Genomic DNA, 21,586 nt, shown 5'->3' with positions numbered 1-21,586 from the left:
GCTGATGGGAGCTGCTGGGAGCTACTGGGAGAGGAGCAGCTCTGCCCAGTCCCTCAGGAAGACAGGGGCTGCAGCTCTGAGCCTGACGCTCGGTGGGTGATGGCCTGAGGACATGGCTGCCTTCAGGCTGGGCTTATGGAGAGCACAGACTGATGGGTCAGGTTTCCTGAAGTCCTTTGAACTCTGAGCACTGGCCATTTTGGAGAGTTGCCTCTTATCTGGATGCCTGAGCTGAGCTCTTGAGGAACCTTCAGCATGGGACAGAAAGACAATGAGATGCATTGGTCAGCCAGGCAGGAGCTGTGCTGGTCCTGAAGTCCTGCTCCAGAGACGGGACCAGCACAGTTGCCAGGGTTTCCCGGACCATCCACCACGCACCCTTCTCCTGCCTGCTGGAGCCATCCCACTGGCCCAGGGTCCTCAGCACCAGCAGAGGAGAGGGCAGGACCTGCTGCTGAGCACGGGGTGCTGAGCACTGCAAAGGTGCAGCTCCTACCAGCTCTATTCGCTTTCTTGGGCAAAGAGAAACCGTGTGACTCATGATGCCATTGGATATGGAAAAAAAGGCTAAAATTACCTCATCAGGCACCAGAGTTTCAGTTCTGTGATGCTGTGTATAATAATTGGTTTCTGTTAATAGCCTGCCTTCGCCTTGGGGAGCTGCAGGGTTTGGATTTGTTTGCATGGTGCTTTTTGGGATGCGGGTGCCAGAGCTGCCTGGTCCCTCCCAGCAGCGGCTGGCGTGACAGCATGTTGCATCTGAGAGCGACTGCAAGTTTCCCTGGTCCTGCACAACCCACGAGACCCAGCAGAGCACAGACTCCATCCTACTCCTCTACTCTTAGCCATTTCCCTCCTCTTTGTCTTCTCCAGCACCTCCACCACAAGGTGCTTCTCCTATGTTCCCATCCTAAGGACAGGAAACACCAAAACCCACCAGACCTACAGTTTGCAGGCCTGGCTGTCCTGCTGCTCCGCCTGAGAGCACCTGGGGGTGGGATACAGGTGGGGGAGAGTGAAGGGGCCAAGATAAGAGATGGTACAGCCCCCTGCAGCGCCCCTTTAAGCAAAGTGCTACATATAGAAGACACTGGATGTTCCACAACTCCTCTATAAAAGGCAGTGTTGAGGCTTGGTGAGGACAGAAGGCTGCTATCAGTGAACAAATATATCAAGATTTCAGGGCTTTGAGCATTAAAGGAGATTAACCTAGGGAGGCAGTTTCTTGCCTTTCCAAAGATTTCTCAGCATGGCCCAAAAGAGAAACATTAGGTCAAGAGCCAGAAATGGAAGGGCTGGATGTCTCGCTGCTCTGTACTCTTGCAATACCAGGGAGGTCCAAAGGATCTTGTTTCTGTTCCACTTCAACCACCCTGCTGTGACACAGCCTGAGACATCTCTCTGCAAAGGTCAGAGGTGCAGAAATCATCCCTGAGACAAGCTTCCAACAGACATTTATTTGTTTGGGTTGAAATCAATGCACATGAACAGTGTCGCTCCTGTGTGCTGCACACCTTTGCCATCAGTTCAAACAGAGCCAAAGAGCATTGTATGAGCAGGACAGCAGCCTGACTCCTTCTCCACAACCAGCCACACAGACACAGCCAGGAAACAGAGCAGAGCAGGCCAGACCGTGCCCACCTCCCCTGGCCATCCTCCCTGCCTGCCCAAGCACTGGAGAAAAGGAGACTCAGACCTTATCACTCTCTACCTGAAAGGAGGTTGTAGCATGGAGGGTGTTGGTCTCTGCTCCCAAGTAACAAGTGACAGGATGAGAGGAAACGGCCTCAAGTTGCATCAGGGGAAGTTTAGGTTGCATCTTGGGAACAATTTCTTCCCCAAAGGGCTGTGGGGCATTGGAACAGGCTGCCCAGGGCAGTGCTGGAGTCACTGTCCCTGGAGGGCTGGACAGACGGAGATGAGGTTCTCAGGACATGGGGCAGTGTTGGGGGTGGGTTATGGTTGGACTCAATGATCTTGAGGGTTTCTTCCAATTAAAATGATTCCATGATTCTAAGTCTGGCTCTTAGGGCCTTGTGGGGTGGAGGTAGGGATGCATTAGAGGAGCAGGTTTTGCAACATGGGCCCTTCCTTGCCTTTGGCTCCCTCTCAGTCCAACCAGATAAACTATTCTATTGAATCATCCCTCCCAAGACCCTGGGGAAGGCAGGGACAGTGAGGGGGGCTTGTAGGTCTCAAGCCTTTGGTCTCTGAGAATCGAAGCAAACAGCTGCACTGCACCATGTGTGTGACTGCAGACACCAGGCACAGGAGACACCGCACAGTTTCTGGAAGAGCAAGGAGCGAGTGGCCCAACCTGTCCTATAACTCCAGGATGGACGCGCTGATGACAGCGTGTCAGCCCTGCTTGGACAACAGCCTCAACTGTGTACTGCACCCCACTGCGTTACACAGCGTGGGCAAAGCAGAGAGGAGCTTTATTTGCCTCTGTGATCTACAGGGCGCTCCCTCCAGCCCACGCTGAAGCCTCTCCCAAGCACGGAGAGCACCAGGAACCGGCAGCGGTGGTTGTAGGGTGCTGTAGGACATTAACAATAAGCAGCACAAAGCAGCCTTCAGACTGAGACCACTGAAGTCACCTCAGAGCTGACGAGAACCAAAGCACGGTCAGTTTTGCTAGAGATGACCATTTGAGCCCTGCACCCTGGTCTGTGAGCACACAGAGGGACTGGTTTAGTTTGTGGACCTTTCTGGCTGCTGGTAAGAGCCATGTGGGGAGGAGATTGCTCAGGAAGGATGGGTGGAAACCCCTTTGCAAAGGTTAGAGAACAGGTTCCCACACACTGGGTTGCTGTGCTGGTAAAGAAATGCAGGAGGGACTTGGATCTGCTTATGGTATTGCACCAGGAAGGATCCCACCTGCATTGTGGTTGATAAGGATGAATGTGCTATCAGGTACAGTGGAAAGAGTCAAATGGGTTGTGACCATCTCACTGACATGTGCATGTCGGACAGTGACCCGGGCAGGAACAGCATCTCAAGACCCCACAGCAACTGCAGCAGCTGAGCTGGAGGAGTCAGCGTTTTGGCCAGAAGGCAGCCAGAGCTCTTGAGCAGCCACGCAGATGGGAGACCACCCCAGGACAGCAGTGAAGCCACAGCAGCCTACAGGGCAGAAGATGTGAGAGGGCTCCACACCCAGCGAGAGTCCCTGTCCTGTCGTGATCGCCTGGCTGTGCCACCTCAGCATGCTCAGAAGGGACAACAGGAACCGAGACAGCGGGTGACCTCAGGGTGCCTTGAGTCTTTGCACAGGACTTTATGTCCAGCTCACGGCACCAAGCCCAGCAGCGCTGGCTGGGGCACTGCAGGGCAGGACCGAGTGCCCTCTTGGCAGTGAGAGTGTCTGTCACCCGCTGTCTCCAGCTTCCCCTGCCACTTTTTGAGTCTCCTGTTCAGTTTTCATTTCCTCTGCATGTTATCCTGTTCTTCTGAATTTTTTCCCTTTTCTCTTTTGCTCTACTTTCCTCCTTCGTCTTGGAGCTGAAAACTAAGCCCAGTGAGGTGGGGACAGCAGCTCGTCTGTCTGTCGTAAACCACACCAGGTCTGTGTTCAGGTGGCAACTTCACGAGAACGAGCCCTTCACTCAGCCGGCTCCGGGCACTGCCCTGCGCGCCTTGCTCAGCTCCCCCAGTGCCACACAGCACCTCGCAATAAAACCGATGCAAACACAACGAGACCCAGACCAGAGACATTCCCCACCAAGAATCCTCTGGAATTATCCCACAGAGACTCACAAGGTGGTACAAGGCTAAGGATGAGACATCATCTGTGGCCTCAGCACATCTTGGATGGTGGAGCACAATGTTCTCCAAACATCAGCTCCCTGTGTTTTTTTATTACTCTGTCCAGTGAAGGACCACACTGCTCCTCTTTGTCATGGGCTCGCTTGCTGCTGCTGCACACACCTCTTCCGAGCTGAGCTCGGGTAGAATCCGGCGTTCGTTGATGTCATGGGGGAGATGACTGTTGATGTGGCACCAAGGACACATGCCGTCATTCAGGCTCGCACCAGCCTTCTTGGGAAGTCTCTGTGACGGTGGTGCTGCAGTGGGAAGCACGAACAATGACGGAAGGTGAACCTCTCGGAGGAGAGCAGATCGTGGACTCTGGCTGGAGACCTGGGAGGAAAGGCAAGAGATAGGAAACCATGGGTTGCGACCAAGGGATCGCCTTGAGGCCTCCCTCCTGCAATGGCTGGAGAGCCAGCCCTGCTTTATGGAGCGCCTAATGCCAATGAGACCAACTCTTGTCTGTCAGGCCGCCTGCCACAGCGCAAGTCCCCAGCAATATCACAGGTGAGATGTATCTTCCCACAGAGATTACAGCCCACCAGACCTCCATTACCACCACCTTCCTCTTCCACAGCGCTCGTCACACGTGTGTCAGTCGGACCTGGCGCTCGGGTCTGGCCATGCCCATCACCTGCTGGGTGAAGCCCAGGCTGCGGGAAGGTGGCAGCTCCGTGGCAGGGTGGTGGTTTCACCTCCTTGCCAGCTGCCCTGTGATGAGCTGTGAGGTCTGGACTCACATTTGTGGTGCTGGAAAGCAGAATTTCCCTTCAACTGTACGGAAGCACATCCTTATAGACATAACTTAATCTCAGCTGCGACTTGCTTCACCGGTGTCACCACACTCTGGCAGGAGTGAGCTCATCTCACAAGGTCAATCTTTGCTACCTCCCACACCAAGCTGTTTAGGCCTTGCTTGTCTTGTCTGCACCCCACAGACACCCACTTAGGCAGAGTGTGCTGTGCAGCAATGTCACGCGTGGGCATAAGCTTGGGCCAGGCAGAGCTGGTCCAGTGGGGATCCATCCATCCATCACCTCTGTGAGCCCGGTCACTTCAGCCTCCTCCTGGGACAACATGGGTGTTAGTGGGGAGATCCACACTGGCAAGAAGCACCTCTCTGTGGGTCTGCTGCTCCCTGAGGCTTCTACAATGTGACGACCTTTAGAATGCGTTTATGTCCTGAACCACTGCCAAACAGACGGGGATGTCTGATTGCCCAGAGGACAGTCCTGTACAACTGACACTGCCTGGGTCAAACCCTGTTTTAAAAGTAATCACTTTATGGTTGGGCACCTGAGGCTGCAGCAGGTGCCAGTGATTTAACTGCAACCTGCTGAAGAGGAGCAGGCAGGAGAAGGCACGTGAGGAGGCACACGAAGACCCTCAAGGACAGAAAGGCCCGATGCTTTCTTAGGTTTTCACAGAAGATATTACATGAAGACAAAGTCATCGGTGGTGTAACTCCATGAGAACCAGGTGTGCACAGCAGTGGTTACTTTGACCAACAGGTCCCTCCTGTACGTGCCTGCACCAGATGTCTTGGTGCCTGGAGTACGCTACTCACAGTGTGCCTGGCCCCGCTCCTCCCTGCCCTCCGTCTCTCTTCCCCCTCCACCCAACTCCATTCCCTCGTCCTCCTTCCAGCCACGACCGCTGCCGTTTCCCTCCCAGCCCCGCTCCCAGGACCCAGCGCTGCTCCAGCGTGCAGGGCTGCAGCCTGGCGGTCCCTCGCGCCCCACGCCCGCAGCACCAGGAGCTGTGCATGTCCCAGGCGCTGATGCTCATACACCGTGCACCGGCACTTGGCCGCTCCAGCACAGCGAGGAAGCCCCTCTTGCCCAGCCCAGCTTCCCAGGACATGCACCCTACCATGGTCATGTCCTGTGCAGAGGAGCTGGGCTGCCTACATGATGGAGCAGGTGAAGCCACAGCACTCCTTGAGCAGGGTGAGGCCCGTCTTGGTCATGTAAGGTGCAGAGGTTTGCTGCCCCCTGGAAGTCATTTTCTTCTCTTTGACAGGAGCTACGGAAAGAGGAATCGGTGTCTGCCTGGTGACAAGAGCACAAGCCCATCACTCATACTTAGAGCTCCTTTCAGGGATAAGATGCTGACCCTTCTTGGACCAACAGCTGGGCATGAGCTCCTGCATCCAGGAGGCACCTCGCCATGTACAGACACAGGGACCCTGGGCTGGAAACGCCTCCCACTGCACTGGCAGGTGTTTCTCCAGCAATGACGGAGGCACAGGAAGGGGGTAGCCACCAGAGGCCATGCAGAAAGGCTTGGATGGATATCACAACTTGTGACCTTAGCTAATGGTGTGATGAAATGTAAGAAGCCGGTTGGACAGGGTCAGATGAAGTACATCAGCCACCCGTCCCCATTCTCATAGGACTTGATGGCTGGGAAACACCAATTTGGGATGTTTTCACAACGTTATCTCAAGCACCAGCACCCTCCAGCTGCTATTTGCCCACACCCTCCTCCAGCAGCAGATGGCCTCCAGGTAAGCCAGTCCCATGCAGAGCAATGAAATCTTGAAGAGTGCTTAGGGAAGGGGAGAAAGTGCCAGGGAGGCTGATTGCAAGGAATAAAACTCATCAGTAACTTACTTGCTTTCTGGAGGTAGCTTTTGGAGAGCTTACTTTGCAGGAACTCTGCCATTTCCCTGTCTTCTTCCCTTTCCCTGTGATAAAGAGATTTGTTAGTGCTCAGGAAAGGAGCAGCAAGACATCCAGGACCACCTGGCAAGGCATGATACAGATCTGAGGACACCCAGCACTGTCCTCAGCACAAGGAATGAACTGAAGGCGGCTACCTGAGCCTCTCAAACTCCACATCGTCCACCAGGAAATCCCGCGTTTCCACCAGCTTGTGTATCTGCTGCACCAGCTCCTCTTCCCTCTGCTTCTCCTCGTTGGACTTCTCGTTCTCTGCAGTACAGGGAACACGTTTCACACATCAACAGGGGCCATCCCTCCCATGCCAAGGCCAAGCATACTCTGCTTCTGCTCAACCCAGATGTGAGAGCGGAGGTAGCAGCCAGCAATCCACATAGAGGCTGCTAAATTAGCAACAGCCCCATCCCCGATCTCCCTGACTGGAAGGAAACAGGTCTGCTGTCATCAAACTTGGAATTTTTCACTTCTCCCCAGAATTTTCATGGTGCTGAGCTCTGCCAGATGCACCTGCGAGTTTTGCAGAGCAGAGGAAGAGCCCCTCGACAAGGTGACCACTGTGGTGGGAGACAACCATGGGTACCCTTGGGTCTTCACCCTGCTCTGCTGAAGGGGCTGGGTACCAGATCTCAACAGCTCCGAACTGTGAGACAGAGGTCACCCCTCAGGCCGTGCTGAGCCTCCCTGTCCCATGCCAGCACAGCCCACCAGTGAGCTCAGCCTTGAGCTGGGTCGTGCTCCAGAGACCTCCGAGCCAGGTCCTCCACGCGGCTGAGAAACCAGCCGGGGCCTCAGGTGTACAGGGAATTATCAGCAACGCCCAGGGGCCTCGGGAACACCTCACACCACCATACATATCCCATACACACAGAGACACAAAAAACAATACCATGCACTGATTTCAAAGCCTTAGCCCCTGCTGAACATGGTCGCAGGGATCTCAACCTCTACCTCTGACCTTCCAAACCACTGTCAGCCCCATTCCCATCCCAGGGACAAGGTTTCTGACAGGTTATTTTGAATGCATCAGCCTTGGTTGTCACTTGAAGCTCCAGAAGGACCTACCCTGAGCACAGTGGGACTCGCTTGTGCCACGTATCTTTGGGCAGTGAGTGAGTGAAGACCTGGAAAACCCTCACATCACTACAAAGTCATGTCCTATATAAAATGGCACATAAGGGTAAGTGGGACACGTGAAGATGATTGAGACAGGGATGAGAAGTGTTAAATATAAATGGAGAGCTGCCTCAGGAGGAGACTGTGACTGTCTGTGCTACAGCCATTTAACACTGTTTCTGAATTCAGCAGCCAGCTCCAAAATCAATCCAGCACAGGGTGGATCAATCTCCTGTCTTCCTCAAGCCAAATAAAAATGCAGCAAAATTCATAGTACGGAGCAAACCCTGTAGGCTGGATCTCGGCAGTTACCTAAACTACGTATTGATTTGTAGTTTAAAGTCTGCTACGTATTGATCGGAGGTGCTGCTGCAGGGTCTGAGTAGGAGGAACTTCTCATAATCACCATGTTGTTAGAAACATCCACGGCAAACAAAGGTTTCTCCTGCAATTGCGGTCTTGTACAAGGTGTGAGCTCGAGCTTCCTGGCAGAGAAAGCTGATCTGGACTGAGATCTGGACCACAGCTGCTGCTTTTCTACCATGAAGAGGCAATGCAAAGCCATCTGGCCATGGGCACTGTCTCCATGCAGCAGCTCCCACCTGCCTGGTGGGAACAGGAGCACGTCACAGTGTCATTTGGATGCCACACAAGTTGGAAACATCAGGCTGCACACGAACACAACAGCTATTTGGAGTTAATTAACAATCTGCATTCCTGAGTTGGAGCACATCAGAGTCAACGTACCCACAGGGCACCTTTTTTTCCGACTTGCTGATGTCAGGGTCCATCCTGACCACGGCACCTCTCTGTGCTGGTAAAGGCACCTTGGTCTGGTGAGATTTCAACCCACAGCTCTGGCTGAGCTCTGAGTAAGTGCTGACACGTTTCAATTTTTATCCAAAGTAGAGTTCAATGCCCATTTTTGCAGTTGATCTGCCGTGACAGTCTCACAGGACCAGCAATTGGCAGGATTTTTCCAGGACAATCTGCTTTGAGCCAAGTTCTAAGAAGACCTTTGTGCTGACTGCAGCAGCAGGGTGCAGCTCTCCAAACCTTTCCAAAGCCTTACCTGGAAGGGCTATGAGTTTTTGAAGCTCTTTTTTCAGCCGGCTGATTTCTTTGCAAAGCTGAATGTCGTCCATCCTGCAGAGACACAAATGACAGCACTGAGGGAAAGACTGGGAGAGGAAAGGTTCAGAACCTCCAAAGCAACACTGCAAGGCGATGTGCTCGGTGTCTGCAGTGGGGAGCACAGATTTACCCAGATTTACCCGCCTGTCCATGGGAAAACAGCAGCCGCTTCATCTCAGAGCTTCTGTTGGCACTACACGGCTTGTGTTACTGGTTGTTGGCAAAGCAGAAGCTTCATTGCTCTAATGACAGTGAAGCCTTGTTAGAACCTGGCACATCCTCCATGCAGCAGCATCTGTGTTTCTTCTTCTCCCCCAAAATAATCCCCAAACAGCAAAATCCGAAAATAAATGGAAGTTGCTGCCACAGGAAAAGATCTGACATTTTTACACTGACTTTCTACAGAAATAAAAAAGGTAGAAAAGCGAAACACAACAGAGGGGGAAAATGTGCAAACTTTGCAGGCATCCACTGAGAAACAAGGTCATTTTCAAGGAGAAAAGGTCTTTGCCGAAGCTGCAGGCAACAAAATCGTCTCTGGATCAAACCGCACAAGAGCAGCAAGATAGCAATGGGGACACTCTCAGCTCCGGGGTCAGAGGCGGCTGCTGGTGGGGCAGATGGGGACGCGCAGCCCGGTCTGTGCTGGAGGCACAGGATGGTCTCTCAGAAGCACCACAGACACTCAGCCCCTCCATGGGCGTCCCAGCTCCAGTGCTGCTCGCTGCTCACTGGGGCTGACAGGGAAGACTTAACCCAGTTTATTGATCGATTGATTTCAAAAATTCACATGCCTATGGCCTCTCTAAAGCCCTGCTTAGACAAGACTGAGGTTACAACGGTGTGTGGCCATGATGAGCATTGGTGCTTCAGTGTGAAGGGCTTTATGCACCGACCCGTGGTGAGGGAAACCCCCCGAGCAGACAGAACTCATGGTTGAGCCCTCTCTCCACCGCGAATCCAGCGACCCCTGCGGATGTCCCCTGGGCAGGTGACACCACAGCAGACAAGTCACAGCTCCAATGACCCCCAGAGCTGCTGCTGCTCTGCAGGCCGTGCTCCCCACCTCTCAACCGCCCGCATCAGCAGCCTCTGGCTTTGGATATCTCCTTGCTTTGCCCTTTACGGTCCAACCTGGAAGAGCACAGGTGCAATTTCTAGCAAGCTCCATGGCTGTGAGTGATGAGAAACCCTAATACACCATCTGTGTCTACAGATAAAACATGACTGACTCATCAGCGGGCGCCACCTCCAACAGATGTGCCTCCGGTTCCTTTTGAAGTGTGCGTTACTAAAAGCCCTGTCTGCATCTCCAATAATCCTGCTGGCCCCTCCACTGACTCACGCTGTCCACCCCTTCTGGGATGAGTCATATTTGCTGGAGCTACTCGAAGGTGCAGCTTCATCAGCTGCACCGAGGACACCAGAAATATTAATAAGGGAAAGGAAAATAAACAGACTGAGGAAGAGGACCCTGTGAGATATTACTGTAGGAGGAGAAGACTTCCTCTTGGCTCTGTCAGATTTTTGCTCCATCTGACAGTGTCTTCTGTTGTTTGCAGACCATGCTGAGCAGGTCTGCTGATGCAGGTCTGGGAGCTGCATGCAGAGAACAGGGAGCTCTGTTTGTCCTTTTATTGCAGTTCATGGTGCTGTGGTGGGTGAGCCCTGAGCTGCTACAAAGAGCAGCAGTGGGGAGGTCGGCATGGGACACGTGGGCAACAGACCAATTGCTAGTGATACGCTTCTTAAAATTAAAATAAGCAGTCTAATGATAACTGAAATATTCAAATTAAATTGGAATTTAATTTAAGCTGATAGTGAGAATAATAAATGGCCAATCATAAACATTTTCATTTCAACAAATCTTGGGAGAGATTGCAAAGACAAGCACCCAGAAGGCTGTTGCTGGGGCTGAGATGACTTCTGCCACTGGTAATAAAGCTGATTTCAGCATCAGGCAGAGCCGCGCTCCCCTGCGCGGCCCCAGGAGCAGATCAGAGCACTGAGCTGTAGTGTGGAGCTGAATCTCTCACAGGAATTTCAGATCTTTCTTTTTGCCCTATAAAAAGAGAAATATTGCGAGCTTCATTGTTTTCCAGAGCACAGACATCTCAGAAACGTTGGAATGTTTTAGTTGGACATTTCCAACGAGAAGAAAACACTGACCGCTTTCGCCTGACCAGATGGGTTACTCCTCCTTTTGGTAAGACATCAATGTCCATCTCCCCGAGCCTCACAGTCCAACCACCCTAAATATCACATTATTTTCCTCATTGGGGGAAAAAAAAGGCCATTACAGTTCCAGATCCCCATCCTTTTCAACCCTGTCCCGCAGAACCCATGTCTGGGATCCCTCTTCTCCAGCTGTGATGCTCACAGAAGCCCTGAGCCTTCCCTGCCCTGCCGAGCTGAAGCTCCTGCTGCTGCGCCCCACAGAGAACCATAGAATCACAGAATGGTTTGGATTGCAAGGGACCCTCAAAGCTCAACCCCTGCCATGAGCAGGGACATCTTCACCAGCTCAGGTTGCTCAGAGCCCCGTCCAGCCTGGCCTGGGATGTCTCCAGGGATGGTTCATCCACCACCTCTCTGGCCAACCTGGGCCAGGCTCTCACCACCCTCAGGGCAACAATTCCTTCCTCACATCCAGCCTGAATCTTCCTCCTTTAGTTTAAAACCATCACCCCTTGTCCTATCCCAACAGGCCCTGCTCAAAGTCTGTCCCCATCTTTCTTATCGGCCACTTTTAAGTACAGAAAGGAACTTGATGCCCGAGGTCCCCATAGCTCCTCCAAACCACTCAGATATGTAACCCTGGCATTTCCAAACTTCCAAATGATCGCTTTTGCAGCCATGCCCACCCCAGTATGCAGTTTCTGTAGATAATTTCCTTCTGTTTTCCAAGTGCAAGCCAAGGAAGAAAACAAATAAGGAAAAAAAAATAAGAAAAAGCAAGAGATGTTGAGTTTTGACAGCACCTGTGAGATTTAGGTACTGGTTGCCATGGAAAGCATTTAAGAACTACACTGTTTATGATTTCCAAAATTCCTTTTCAACAATTTATTCAGGGTGAACTCTGCCTCAAAGAGGGTGTGACTCCAAATCTGAGCCTCTAAAGCACAGTCCAGCTCCCAGCTGGTGCCACGAGGGCGACGAGGCTGGTGAGGGGCTGGAGCACAAGTGTGATGGGGGCAGCTGAGGGACCTGGGGGGTTCAGCTGGAGAACAGGAGCTGAGGGGAGACCTTCTGATCTCTGAACTGCCTGAAAGGAGCTTGGAGCCAGGGGGGTCGGGCTCTGCTCCCAGGCAGCAGTGACACCTCAGGTCACAGCATCAGCGGCAGGTTGGTAACAGGGACCTGTTCAAGGCCAGAGCGGTGGGAGAGGCTGCGCTTCCAGGTGGAGAATGAGATGGAAAGTGGGCTCAGCTCTGCCCAGCCCTGGGATGATCTGTGTTTGATCAGGCAGGTAGGGACGCTGCGGGGACCGTGGGAAGGGGGGACAGTGCAGGGGTGGACAGGTACTCACATGTACCGTAGCTCGGACTCCCTCCTCACCAGGATCTCCCTGATCCTCTCGATTTTGAAGAGTTCTCCTTCGATGTCATCAATGGTGGTGGTCGAGTCAGCCATGGAAACAATCTCATCCTCTGCAGGTGAAACAGGAGCCACGTTAGCCAGTGGGAGATGTCAAATGGGTGCTGGGGACAACAGGGACCATGGGGCTGTCATGGGGACCTCCTACAAACACCAGACCATAAAATCATAGAATCACAGAACAGTTTGGGTTGAAGGGACCTTCCCAGCTCCCCAGTCCCCCCCCTGCCACGACAGGGACATCTTCACCAGCTCAGGGTGCTCAGAGCCCCGTCCAGCCTGGCCTGGGATGTCTCCAGGGATGGTTCATCCACCACCTCTCTGGCCAACCTGGGACAGTATTTTACAACATAACCACTAAGCACATGCACAGTTTTAAATTAGTTTCCAGACTTCTGGCTGCTCTGCTGGCTGCTGTGAGAAGACACGGCCCACCAGACACACAGAAAGTCACCGATGTGCAAGGGCATTGAGCTGCCAGCGACTGTTTTGCCTGTTTCTGCGTTATGTGAGTCCGGGCGCTGGAAGGGCTCTGCCCATCGCTGCCTTGGCACCAGAGCCAGCCCATCTTGCTGAGCGCAGCTCCCAACGCCCATGCAATATGCATGAAGTGTCTGCAGGAGAGGCCCTGGGAGGCCAGCAGGACACCTCGCCTGAGCTTGCAGCTCTCTGAGCCTTCGGAACACGCAGCATTCCGCCTGCTTGTGCGTCTCTGCAGCACTCCCTGCTCACACCGATGCTGTGCCGGGTTCTGCGCTGCTGAGAAAGCCCCACATTTCCAGGGTTCTCCCCTTTGCTGAACAGCAGGAGGCCGAGGGAGCTAAAAACTGCTGGAAGGAAGGACAGGAACGTCTCTCTCTTTTCCAGAACCATGTAAGCTTCAGGCATGTCTAGCACAGAGACATGAGCCTGTGTGTGCACCCTCCTCCTGTACCTGCCAGGAACAAACGCCGGGCTGACATAGCACAGACCTGAGTCACGGAGGTGAAGTTCCTACAGCTGCTGCCCTTCCAGCACAAACTGGATCCTTCCCCATCCTTCCCAGAAACTGGTTTCTTGACCAACAATGTTGCTTCAGCATGCAATGAACTGGTTCGTTCTAAAGTGGTCACAGTTGTTGACGACAAGAGGCTTTGTATTTGAATATGGCACGTCTTTTGGTCCATGTGATAACAAGTTTGAATGTTAAATGTTTTCTGACACTTTGGAGTTACTGTTGCTCTTCCCATTTTCTTTAGGTCAACATACGGTTCATGGCAATACTGTACAGGTCTAAAATCTCTTTACAGGAAGCAGTTTGGTACCCAGCAGACCAGCTGGGCACCCTCATCCTCCGGTGTGCTGAGCATCACGTCTATAACCCACTTGGGGAAACTGAGGCAGGGAAAGGGGATATCTCTTGCTCAGGGCAAGAAGCAAGAGCCTCACAGCAAAATACAGGAAAAGAAGTGCTGTAACTGATATTTTAGAAGAGCGCAGTGGCCAGCCCGGGGACAGACAAGAGAACCCAGCAACCTCGATCCATCGCACTGACCACCACCTGTCCCCAAACCCTGACCGATTCACACACAGACGTCCATGTGATCTCCCGGGGGTTTGCACAGTGTCACACCAGTTTACACGAGGATGATGTGCATAGAGCCTGCCAGCCCGCACAGCCCACAGCAGCTCCCATCCCTTTACTGGGAGCTGAGGTTTTGCCCCCGGGTCCGGCTCTCAGACACATTATCAAGCTCGTTATCAGTGACACGCAGCAGCACATTTATCACCCCTGGGCTCACCTGCTCCCCGGTGATGCACACACAGCACAGGCTGGGGAGAGGGGGCTTAGGAGCTGCCACAAAGCCATGCTATGGGAAAACATGAAAAATCACGACCATTGTGGCAAATTTTCCTTCCTTTGAATCTTCCAAGGACACATCTGCCTCCCCGCAGCCCTGGGGCCGTCCCCACGCAGCGAGAGGGGAAAGCACAGCCGGGGAACACCAGCGCCGGGACCAGGATTTGCCGGCAGCTGGAGATGTCGGAGCTGGAACGTGTGTCCTGGGGGTCCCAAAGGTGTGCGGAGGGGCACAGGGCAGGAGCACACCAGCACTAAGGCACAAGGGAAACCACTCTGCACTCTCTGGTCCTCTACCCATCACATAACCTGCCTGAGACATCATTCCCAGAGTGAGGCACATTTCCAAGGCAGCATAAAATTCGGAGGCCCCTCCATCCTCTGATCCACTTTCATAGATTCTCTTTCACTATGCTGTATTCATAGTAAGAGAAAAGCATTACAAAAAATAACCCCCCCAGCTTAATCCCTGGATTAGGATTGTACGGTTAGCATGAAGTCCCTATTAGTCTCCTGTCTTTTACTAATTTCTTTATTTCCAACTTGAATGTGCATGGATGTAGTAATTTCACCTATGCTGAAGTTCATATTAATGAATATATTTGCTCCGACAAGTTCTTGGCATCATGAAGTTAACAGCAATTTAAATATTCTGCATAATAGGGGGGTCTAAAATTTCATAGTAGTGGACATGCTAGCATTGAACTTAAACATGTGTGGAATGTTATTAAAAGCTTTCCACACAAAAGCCACCATTTTCTGTTAAGATCCTAGCAGCTGGATATCGAGATTGCTAACAGTTGGACTTGATGATCTTATAGGTCTTTTCCAACTAAAATGATTCTAGGGTTCTAAGGTTTATTAGCAAAAGTATGAGTGGTTTGGGTTAGTGTGACTGGTTTGGAGAACAGTTTTATGCTGTTTCTGGCTTAGAAACTCCTGAGGACAACTTGGAGATGATCTCCCTCTACCCTCAGCCATGTCCAGCCAATGCGAGCGTGCTGAATCCTCCATCATTCCCCATTATAAGCTGTCAGGATGCTCCCAGGAGCCAGGGCCTGCTCAGGACAGACTGACGGATCCAGAGGCTGAATAAAGTGTGGGGTTGGATGCGCTGTCCTCCCTCAGCTCTTGCTCATTGGCTTTACTACAAATTTGCACAGAAGCCCTCCCTGAGCCTTGTTTCTACGGGCCTGACAGGGGTTGCTAGGGGACCGGACTGTGGTTGCTACAGGACCAGGATGCGGTTGCTAGGGGACCAGAGTGCGGTTGCTAGGGGACCGGGATGCTGAGGTCTGTTGTCCCAAGCATCCCGCTGCTCTGCCACCCCAGAGCTCCTCTTGCTCGGGGTATTTTACTGCACTCACACCCAGCATTGCTGGCAGCTGGGGACGTGCTGGGGACAGGTAGGACCTGCCCACAGGTGACAGCAGGCGCGCAGATAACGACACACGTGAAGGTGCAGCCAGTGCGTGGTTGCAGCAGCTGCTCCCGGGGTTCGGCTGTACTTAGTGCAGCTCTAGACCCCTCAGGAAAAAGCTGCATTGCTCCAAGTGTCACTTCTGTGACCAGGCTGAAGTGACAAGGCTGATTATTTTACAGATGCGCCAATAAACAAAGATACGAGCTCACTGCAGCTTTCATTAGCTGGACAACGCTAATCACAGGGGTGGGTTTGGGGGATGGGGACTGTCACTCCTGGCCTGGGTGAGTGAATTACCCAGAGTATCTTGGATCGCTGGTGGCAGGAGTGTTTGGCTGAGGTCACCAGCCAGCTGCTTCCCAGAGGTGAGTGCAAAGGTTTGAAACAGATGCTGGCATCGTTGCTTTTCTCTCTTCATCCCAGAAACTCATCAGCAGAAACCACCTCAGACAGCAGAGGTGAATCCTCGCCTGTGTACACCAAGGGAGGAGGTGGCAGCGCTGGGTTCCTCTCCCCCATCTGCGGCAGGAGGCTGGGATTGATTTCAGCCCACAAGAGCGAGAAAGCTCCTGGCTCGACTGTGGGTGGGTTCCCATCAGAGATGGGGAATCCAGCATGGCTGGGACCACCCTGCTCAGAAAGAGGCTTCCCTTATGCACCCTCCTCCATGGTCACAGAGTCACAGAGCCCCAGGCTGGTGGGGCTGAAGGGACCTCTGCAGATCCCCCAGTGCAACCCCTGCTCACGCAGGGTCACAGAGCAGATCACACAGGTGGGTCCAGGTGGGTTTCAATGTCTCAGAGAAGGAGACTCCACACCCGCTCTGGGCAGCCTGGGCCAGGCTCTGGCACCTCCCAGCAAACAAGTTTCTGCTCATGTTCAGATGGAGCCTCCTGTGCTTCAGTCTGTGCCCGTTGCCCCTCACCCTGGCGTTGGGCACCACTGAACAGAGTCTGCTCCATCCTCTGACACCCACCCTGCGATATTGATCCCATTGATCAGATCCCTCTCAGCTTCTCTTCTCCAGCTGAACAGTCCCAGCTCTCTCAGCCTTTCCTCACAAGAAAGATGCTCCAGACCCCTCAGCATCTTCGTAGCCACCGCTGGACTCTCCCCAGTAATTCCTTGTCTTTCTTAAACTGAGGAGCCCAGACCTGGACACACAACTCCAGATGTGGCCTCACCAGGGCAGAGCAGAGGGGGAGGAACAACCTCCCTGACCTGTCTGTAGGACACTTCAGCAGCCTCTGACTGCAGGTCAGGAGCATCCTGTGGGGTGGGGACAGCGCCAGGTCTGCAGCACGCAGCAGAGCAATGGCTGCGGGACTGGAGCTGGAAGCTCCTCAGCTGTGGCTTCAGGGCGGTGGGGTCAGGGTCACTGTGCATCCCTCAGGCAAGGTACAGCCTCAGCCATGCCAGGGATCTGCCCGCCACAGCAGTCAGGCCTGGACAAGAAGCTCTAAGAGGACAGTTGTCCCTGGAGCCGCTTGACTCAGAGCAGAAACAGAGGGAGGGCAGGCCCAGGCTGGTGCTCCTGCAAAATGAAGCCCAATACCCCTGGGAGGGAGCAGCTGGACAAGGGGACACAGAGCTAAGCCTCTGCACCAAAACCATCCACTACAGTTCTCAAGAAACCAGGTGACTAATTTGCAGCTGAGAGGATAAGATGGACTTGCCGATGGAGACTCCTTCTATCTGCCAGCACCTGCCCAGGTCCACAGCTCATCATGCCAAGACTTGAACACCTGAGTGAGGGCAAGGGCAGGAGCATGGGATGGATGTGGAGAGGCTGAGAGAAGGAGGCTGAAGGGTTGTTCAGATACCGAAGCATGGATCAGAGACATTGTGGGATCTCTATCTTTGGTCGAAGATACCTCCTGAACAAGGTTGTGAGCAACCTGATTTAACTACTAAGCCTGTCTTGAGCAAGGAGTTGGACTTGATATCTCCAGAGGTCCCTCCTGATCCAAATTCCTCTGCGATTCTTTATAATGAGATCAGTCTGACCAACAGGGCTGTGCATGGATCTTCCCTGCTGGCTCAGGGGATGCTTTCTCCAGGCGGACACGGGTGGCGCAGAGTTCCCGAACCCCAGCACTCACAGGCGTGGGCCAGATCACAGCTTCCCTGCGACAGCGGTGAAACCAAAGCACGCTGTGCACCCACAAACCTGCACAATGGCAGCGTCCCCATACAGCAGCGCAAATGGCAAGTGCAGACTCTTGGAGTTCACGAGGGATTAAAACCCAGCACGTCCTGCAAACAGACAGCGGGGCAAAAGATTTCCCTGGAGGTGGTTTTGCCAAAGCTGAGATAGGTTTCTTACACCCTCCCTAAGTGCTTGGCACCAGCGGGGGCCTAAGGCAAGGATGCAAACATTATTAAAGCTCTGGTCAAGCTCAGAGTCCTGAGTCTCCCTTCTAGGATGGAGAGGGATGACACCCATGTGAAACCACACTGCCACCGGGTCCCTTTGCTCCTGCAGCTGCGCACACAGCAGCAGAGCCAGACACAGAAACCAGCCCGAGCAAAAGGACCCCTGACCAGCACCATTTCAACCCAGCAAACCAAGGAAGGGCAGAAAGCCTCAGTTTAAACTTAGCGATGCTTTAATCATCACACATGGCCCAGGGGAAGCGAGTATCGTTAATGAGGAGTGTAATAGCCAGAGACTTCCACTCCATACGGCTTTGGCGAAAACATTTGGACAGCCAGCAGCAAGCCTGCGATGAGTCACGGCAGCAACCAGCACGGGGTTGAGTTCCAAGTGATTTACTTCATGATTGAAAGTGGGCAATTGATTGACAGCTCCCTGGGGACGGGGTCGGAGCTCTTTCCTTGGGCTCCATCCCAAGAGGCCTATTTAACTCAGACAGCGCTTTTCTCTGCCATGGAAAGCAGCACGGGCAGGGGCATTGAGCCTGTCAAAATCAGCCCTTGCTCCACAAGCTCAATAAGTGACAGTAACCGGCTGCCTGGCTCTGGGGCAACCTTGTCAGCGGTGACACGGTCCCCACCACCTGAAAGGAGGGCCACAAGCCTCCAGGACCGCCAACATACGGCCAAGCACGCCGGTCCCTGAGGACAGCATTGTGCTCAGATGGGAAAATCACAGCTACCAGCAGCCTGCAAACCAAGGTACCACTTCCCTGCAAATCAAGGCAGGTACCATTTCCCTGCAAACCATGGCACCATTTCCCTGCCAGTGCCCCAGCTGCCCCTCCAGTAAACCAGGGACAAACGTGCAGCCTTTGCCCGTTGCAGCCGGGGGGATCTCTCTGGCTGTGTTTGTGCAGCCCCCGGCACAGCCAGCACCACTAGGACTACGTTACAGAGACAGAAAAAGACCAGAGTTGACAGGTGAGGTAGCCCAGGATGATTTACGGGGGTATCAGCAGGGGTGTAGCCCCTGTGTGCCACCCGCTGCTGTGTGCGCTCCCCGGGGTCACCTCCTGAGCTTGCGCAGTGCTCAGCACTGTGCAGGATTGCCCTGAGATTTCCTCGGTGGTAGCAAACAGCAGAGCAGCCTTCGGAAAACAGACACCGACCGTTGCCATCCTGAGGGTCCCCCAGGATTCGGGAATACACAGAACTGCATTGAATCAGCAAACACGGCAGGCACCACAATCCTGGTCACAGGCGTGTGAGGAGGGGTGGCCAGGCCATACCCAGCACCGCGAGCTCAGTGAGTGTTTGACCTGTCCCTGGAGCACCCTGATGCCACCCGGCTGCTGGGAGCAGAGGATCCAGGTGATGGACGTGCCCAGACCAACCCCAAGGACAGGGTCACTCTTCCCAGGCAGGGGAGCGGGGGGAAGGATACAAGTTGCTGTATTGGAAGGTACAAAGGAGAAGGACTAAAACTTTGGGCAGCTCACCGGGGAGCTGAGCAGCGTTGCAGGCAGCACCCCACACAGTAGTACCAAGCGGGATGCTTGTGTTTGCTCCATCCTTCCTTCCCTGCCTTTCCAGCTGCCTGTCCCTGCCCTGCTGGGGGCCAGGGGCTCAGGGGGAGCAGAAAGGGCTCAGGAAGGGGAGAGCTCAGAGTGATGTCACAGCAGAGGGGCTGCAGGACATTTCCCTCCCCAGGATGCTGCCCACAGCCCAGAATTGGGCCCGCTCCATCCCACAGCTGGGGTCTCTGCCCTGAACAATCCCTCTGGTCGTGTCCCCCTCCTCTGTCCCCCACCCTACTTCGTGCTGGAGGAACTGGACAGTGAGGGGAAAAGGCAGCCAAGGACAGGGTGGGAACCCCGGTCTCCGGGTCACAGCCGTGACCACAGCCAGGTATGACAGCACCGCGGCTCCGTGTCTCTCTGGGCAGCACCATCCCTCCATCCCTCCTTCCACTGGTTCGTTCTCTCCAGCCATCCCTCCTCACAGCCGCTCCCTTCCCTCCGTCCTTTCTCTCCTCCATCCACCCCTCCCCTCCTTCCATTCACTCTTCTCCTCCATCCAGCCCTTCCCTCCCTCCCTCCCTCCCTCCCTCCCTCCCTCCCTCCCTCCCTCCCTCCCTCCCTCCCTCCATCCCCTCCCGTTCATCTCTCCCCTCCATCCACCCCTTCCTTTCCCCCCCACCCCACTCCCGGTGTCCGCGGCGCGGGGGCTCCGGGGATGCCGGTACCGGGAGCACCCCCTGGGCTCCGCTTGGTGGATGAAGGCGCCGGTGCCCGGGGAGTCCCGGAACCACCGCTAATCGGGGAGAAGTGGCGGGGGGGGCGGGGAAAGTTTGGGTCCAGCGGTGCCCCTGCCCGTCCCGGTCCCGCCGCGCTCACCTGGCCCCGCGCCGGCGGGCGGCCAGCGGGTGGACTCCAGCGATCCGTACCGGGGAGGGGTCCGGGTGTCCTCCATGCTGCAGGGGCTCCCGCCGCTCCCGCCGCTCCCGCCGCTCCCGCCGCTCCCGCCGCTCCCGCCGCTCCCGCCGCTCCCGCCGCTCCCGCCGCTCCCGCCGCTCCCGCCGCTCCTCGCCCTCTGCCGGCCGCCGCTCGGAGAACACGGGGCCGGACACGGTCACTGGAAGCTCCTTAAAGACACAGCCCGAGCAGGCAACAGCAAACAGCAGATCTCGCCGAGGCACGTTCAGCAGATTCGGAGTCAAAAAGCGCTTCCAGGGCGATGTTCGAAGGGCTTTCGCTGCCCGCTCAACCAGGCGCATCCTCATGGCAGGAGGGAGCTGAGCGTTTGAATTTGTCCCTTGCTGAGAAAGGACCGTGGTCCTGAGGACCTGAGCGCCTATTCCTGCGGAGGGAGGTACGTCAGAGTAAATGGTTTGGAAGTTTATTTTCCTTAGGTTTTATCAAAAAATCTGGTTCACGTTTCACAGAATCACAGAATCATTAGGGTTGAAGGGACCTCTGCAGATCCCCAGTCCAACCCCTGCTCACGCAGGGTCACAGAGCAGATCACACAGGTGGGTCCAGGCGGGTTTCAATGTCTCAGAGAAGGAGACTCCACACCCGCTCTGGGCAGCCTGGGCCAGGCTCTGGCACCTCCCAGCAAACAAGTTTCTGCTCACGTTCAGATGGAGCCTCCTGTGTTTCAGTCTGTGCCCGCTGCCCCTCACCCTGGCGTTGGGCACCACTGAACAGAGTCTGGTCCATCCTCTGACACCCACCCTGAGATACTGATCCCATTGACCAGATCCCTCTCAGCTTCTCTTCTCCAGCTCAACAGCCCCAGCTCTCTCAGTTTCTCCAGTCATGCTTTGACTACTGAAGTTATTTCAGCATGTGGTTGTGCTTCCTGGCTCAAAATTCCTTTTACTAACAAAAAAACACAAATCAACACAAACCTACTATTTTCAGTGTTGTAACTACCTCCGGAGTTCTGACCTTTCAACCCGATTAGAGGCAGGAATGTTCTCAAAGTTTCAAAAATGAAGCCACGTTACCAACAACCTCCCTGCCTGCTGCACTGGTGAGGTCGAGCTAAGGTGACTCTGTTTTCTATTCCTTGATTTCTTCAGGCAAGATTTCTAAATAT

General features: G+C 54.2%; 1 protein-coding gene across 2 annotated transcripts; it reads right to left on the bottom strand.

Annotated features, from left to right (window-relative positions):
* Window positions 1-1,437: 1,437 nt before the first annotated feature.
* On the bottom strand, window positions 1,438-20,502 carry LOC136109815 (bMERB domain-containing protein 1-like). Of its 2 annotated transcripts, XM_065852758.2 has the most exons (7): window positions 20,380-20,502; window positions 12,274-12,394; window positions 8,683-8,756; window positions 6,635-6,749; window positions 6,429-6,502; window positions 5,686-5,838; window positions 4,009-4,143 (listed from the first exon to the last, which is right to left on the bottom strand). In XM_065852758.2, the coding sequence occupies exons 1-6, from the start codon at window positions 20,453-20,455 to the stop codon at window positions 5,720-5,722; spliced, it is 579 nt and encodes a 192-aa protein (XP_065708830.1). In that variant the 5' UTR covers window positions 20,456-20,502; the 3' UTR covers window positions 4,009-4,143; window positions 5,686-5,719. The 2 variants fall into 2 exon arrangements, with proteins under 2 accessions (XP_071672584.1, XP_065708830.1); XM_071816483.1 differs by lacking the exon at window positions 5,686-5,838 and having other exon boundaries at window positions 1,438-4,143; window positions 20,430-20,493.
* Between the last annotated feature and the right edge of the window lie 1,084 nt (window positions 20,503-21,586).

The sequence above is a fragment of the Patagioenas fasciata genome, chromosome 18 (assembly GCF_037038585.1).
Source record: "Patagioenas fasciata isolate bPatFas1 chromosome 18, bPatFas1.hap1, whole genome shotgun sequence".
Lineage (NCBI taxonomy): Eukaryota > Metazoa > Chordata > Aves > Columbiformes > Columbidae > Patagioenas > Patagioenas fasciata.
Note: the sequence above shows the minus strand (reverse complement) of the source record. Positions and strands in the feature narration are given on the sequence as shown.

Bases quoted from the DNA above. Each gene is read 5' to 3' on its own strand.
- LOC136109815 (XM_065852758.2), bottom strand. From the start codon at position 20,455: ATGGAGGACACCCGGACCCCTCCCCGGTACGGATCGCTGGAGTCCACC. The intron at 6,750-8,682 runs GTAAGGCTTTGG...CCTGTACTGCAG, and splicing joins AAAACTCATAGCCCTTCCAG to AGAACGAGAAGTCCAACGAG. The intron at 6,503-6,634 runs GTAGCCGCCTTC...TCTTTATCACAG, and splicing joins GTGGAGTTTGAGAGGCTCAG to GGAAAGGGAAGAAGACAGGG.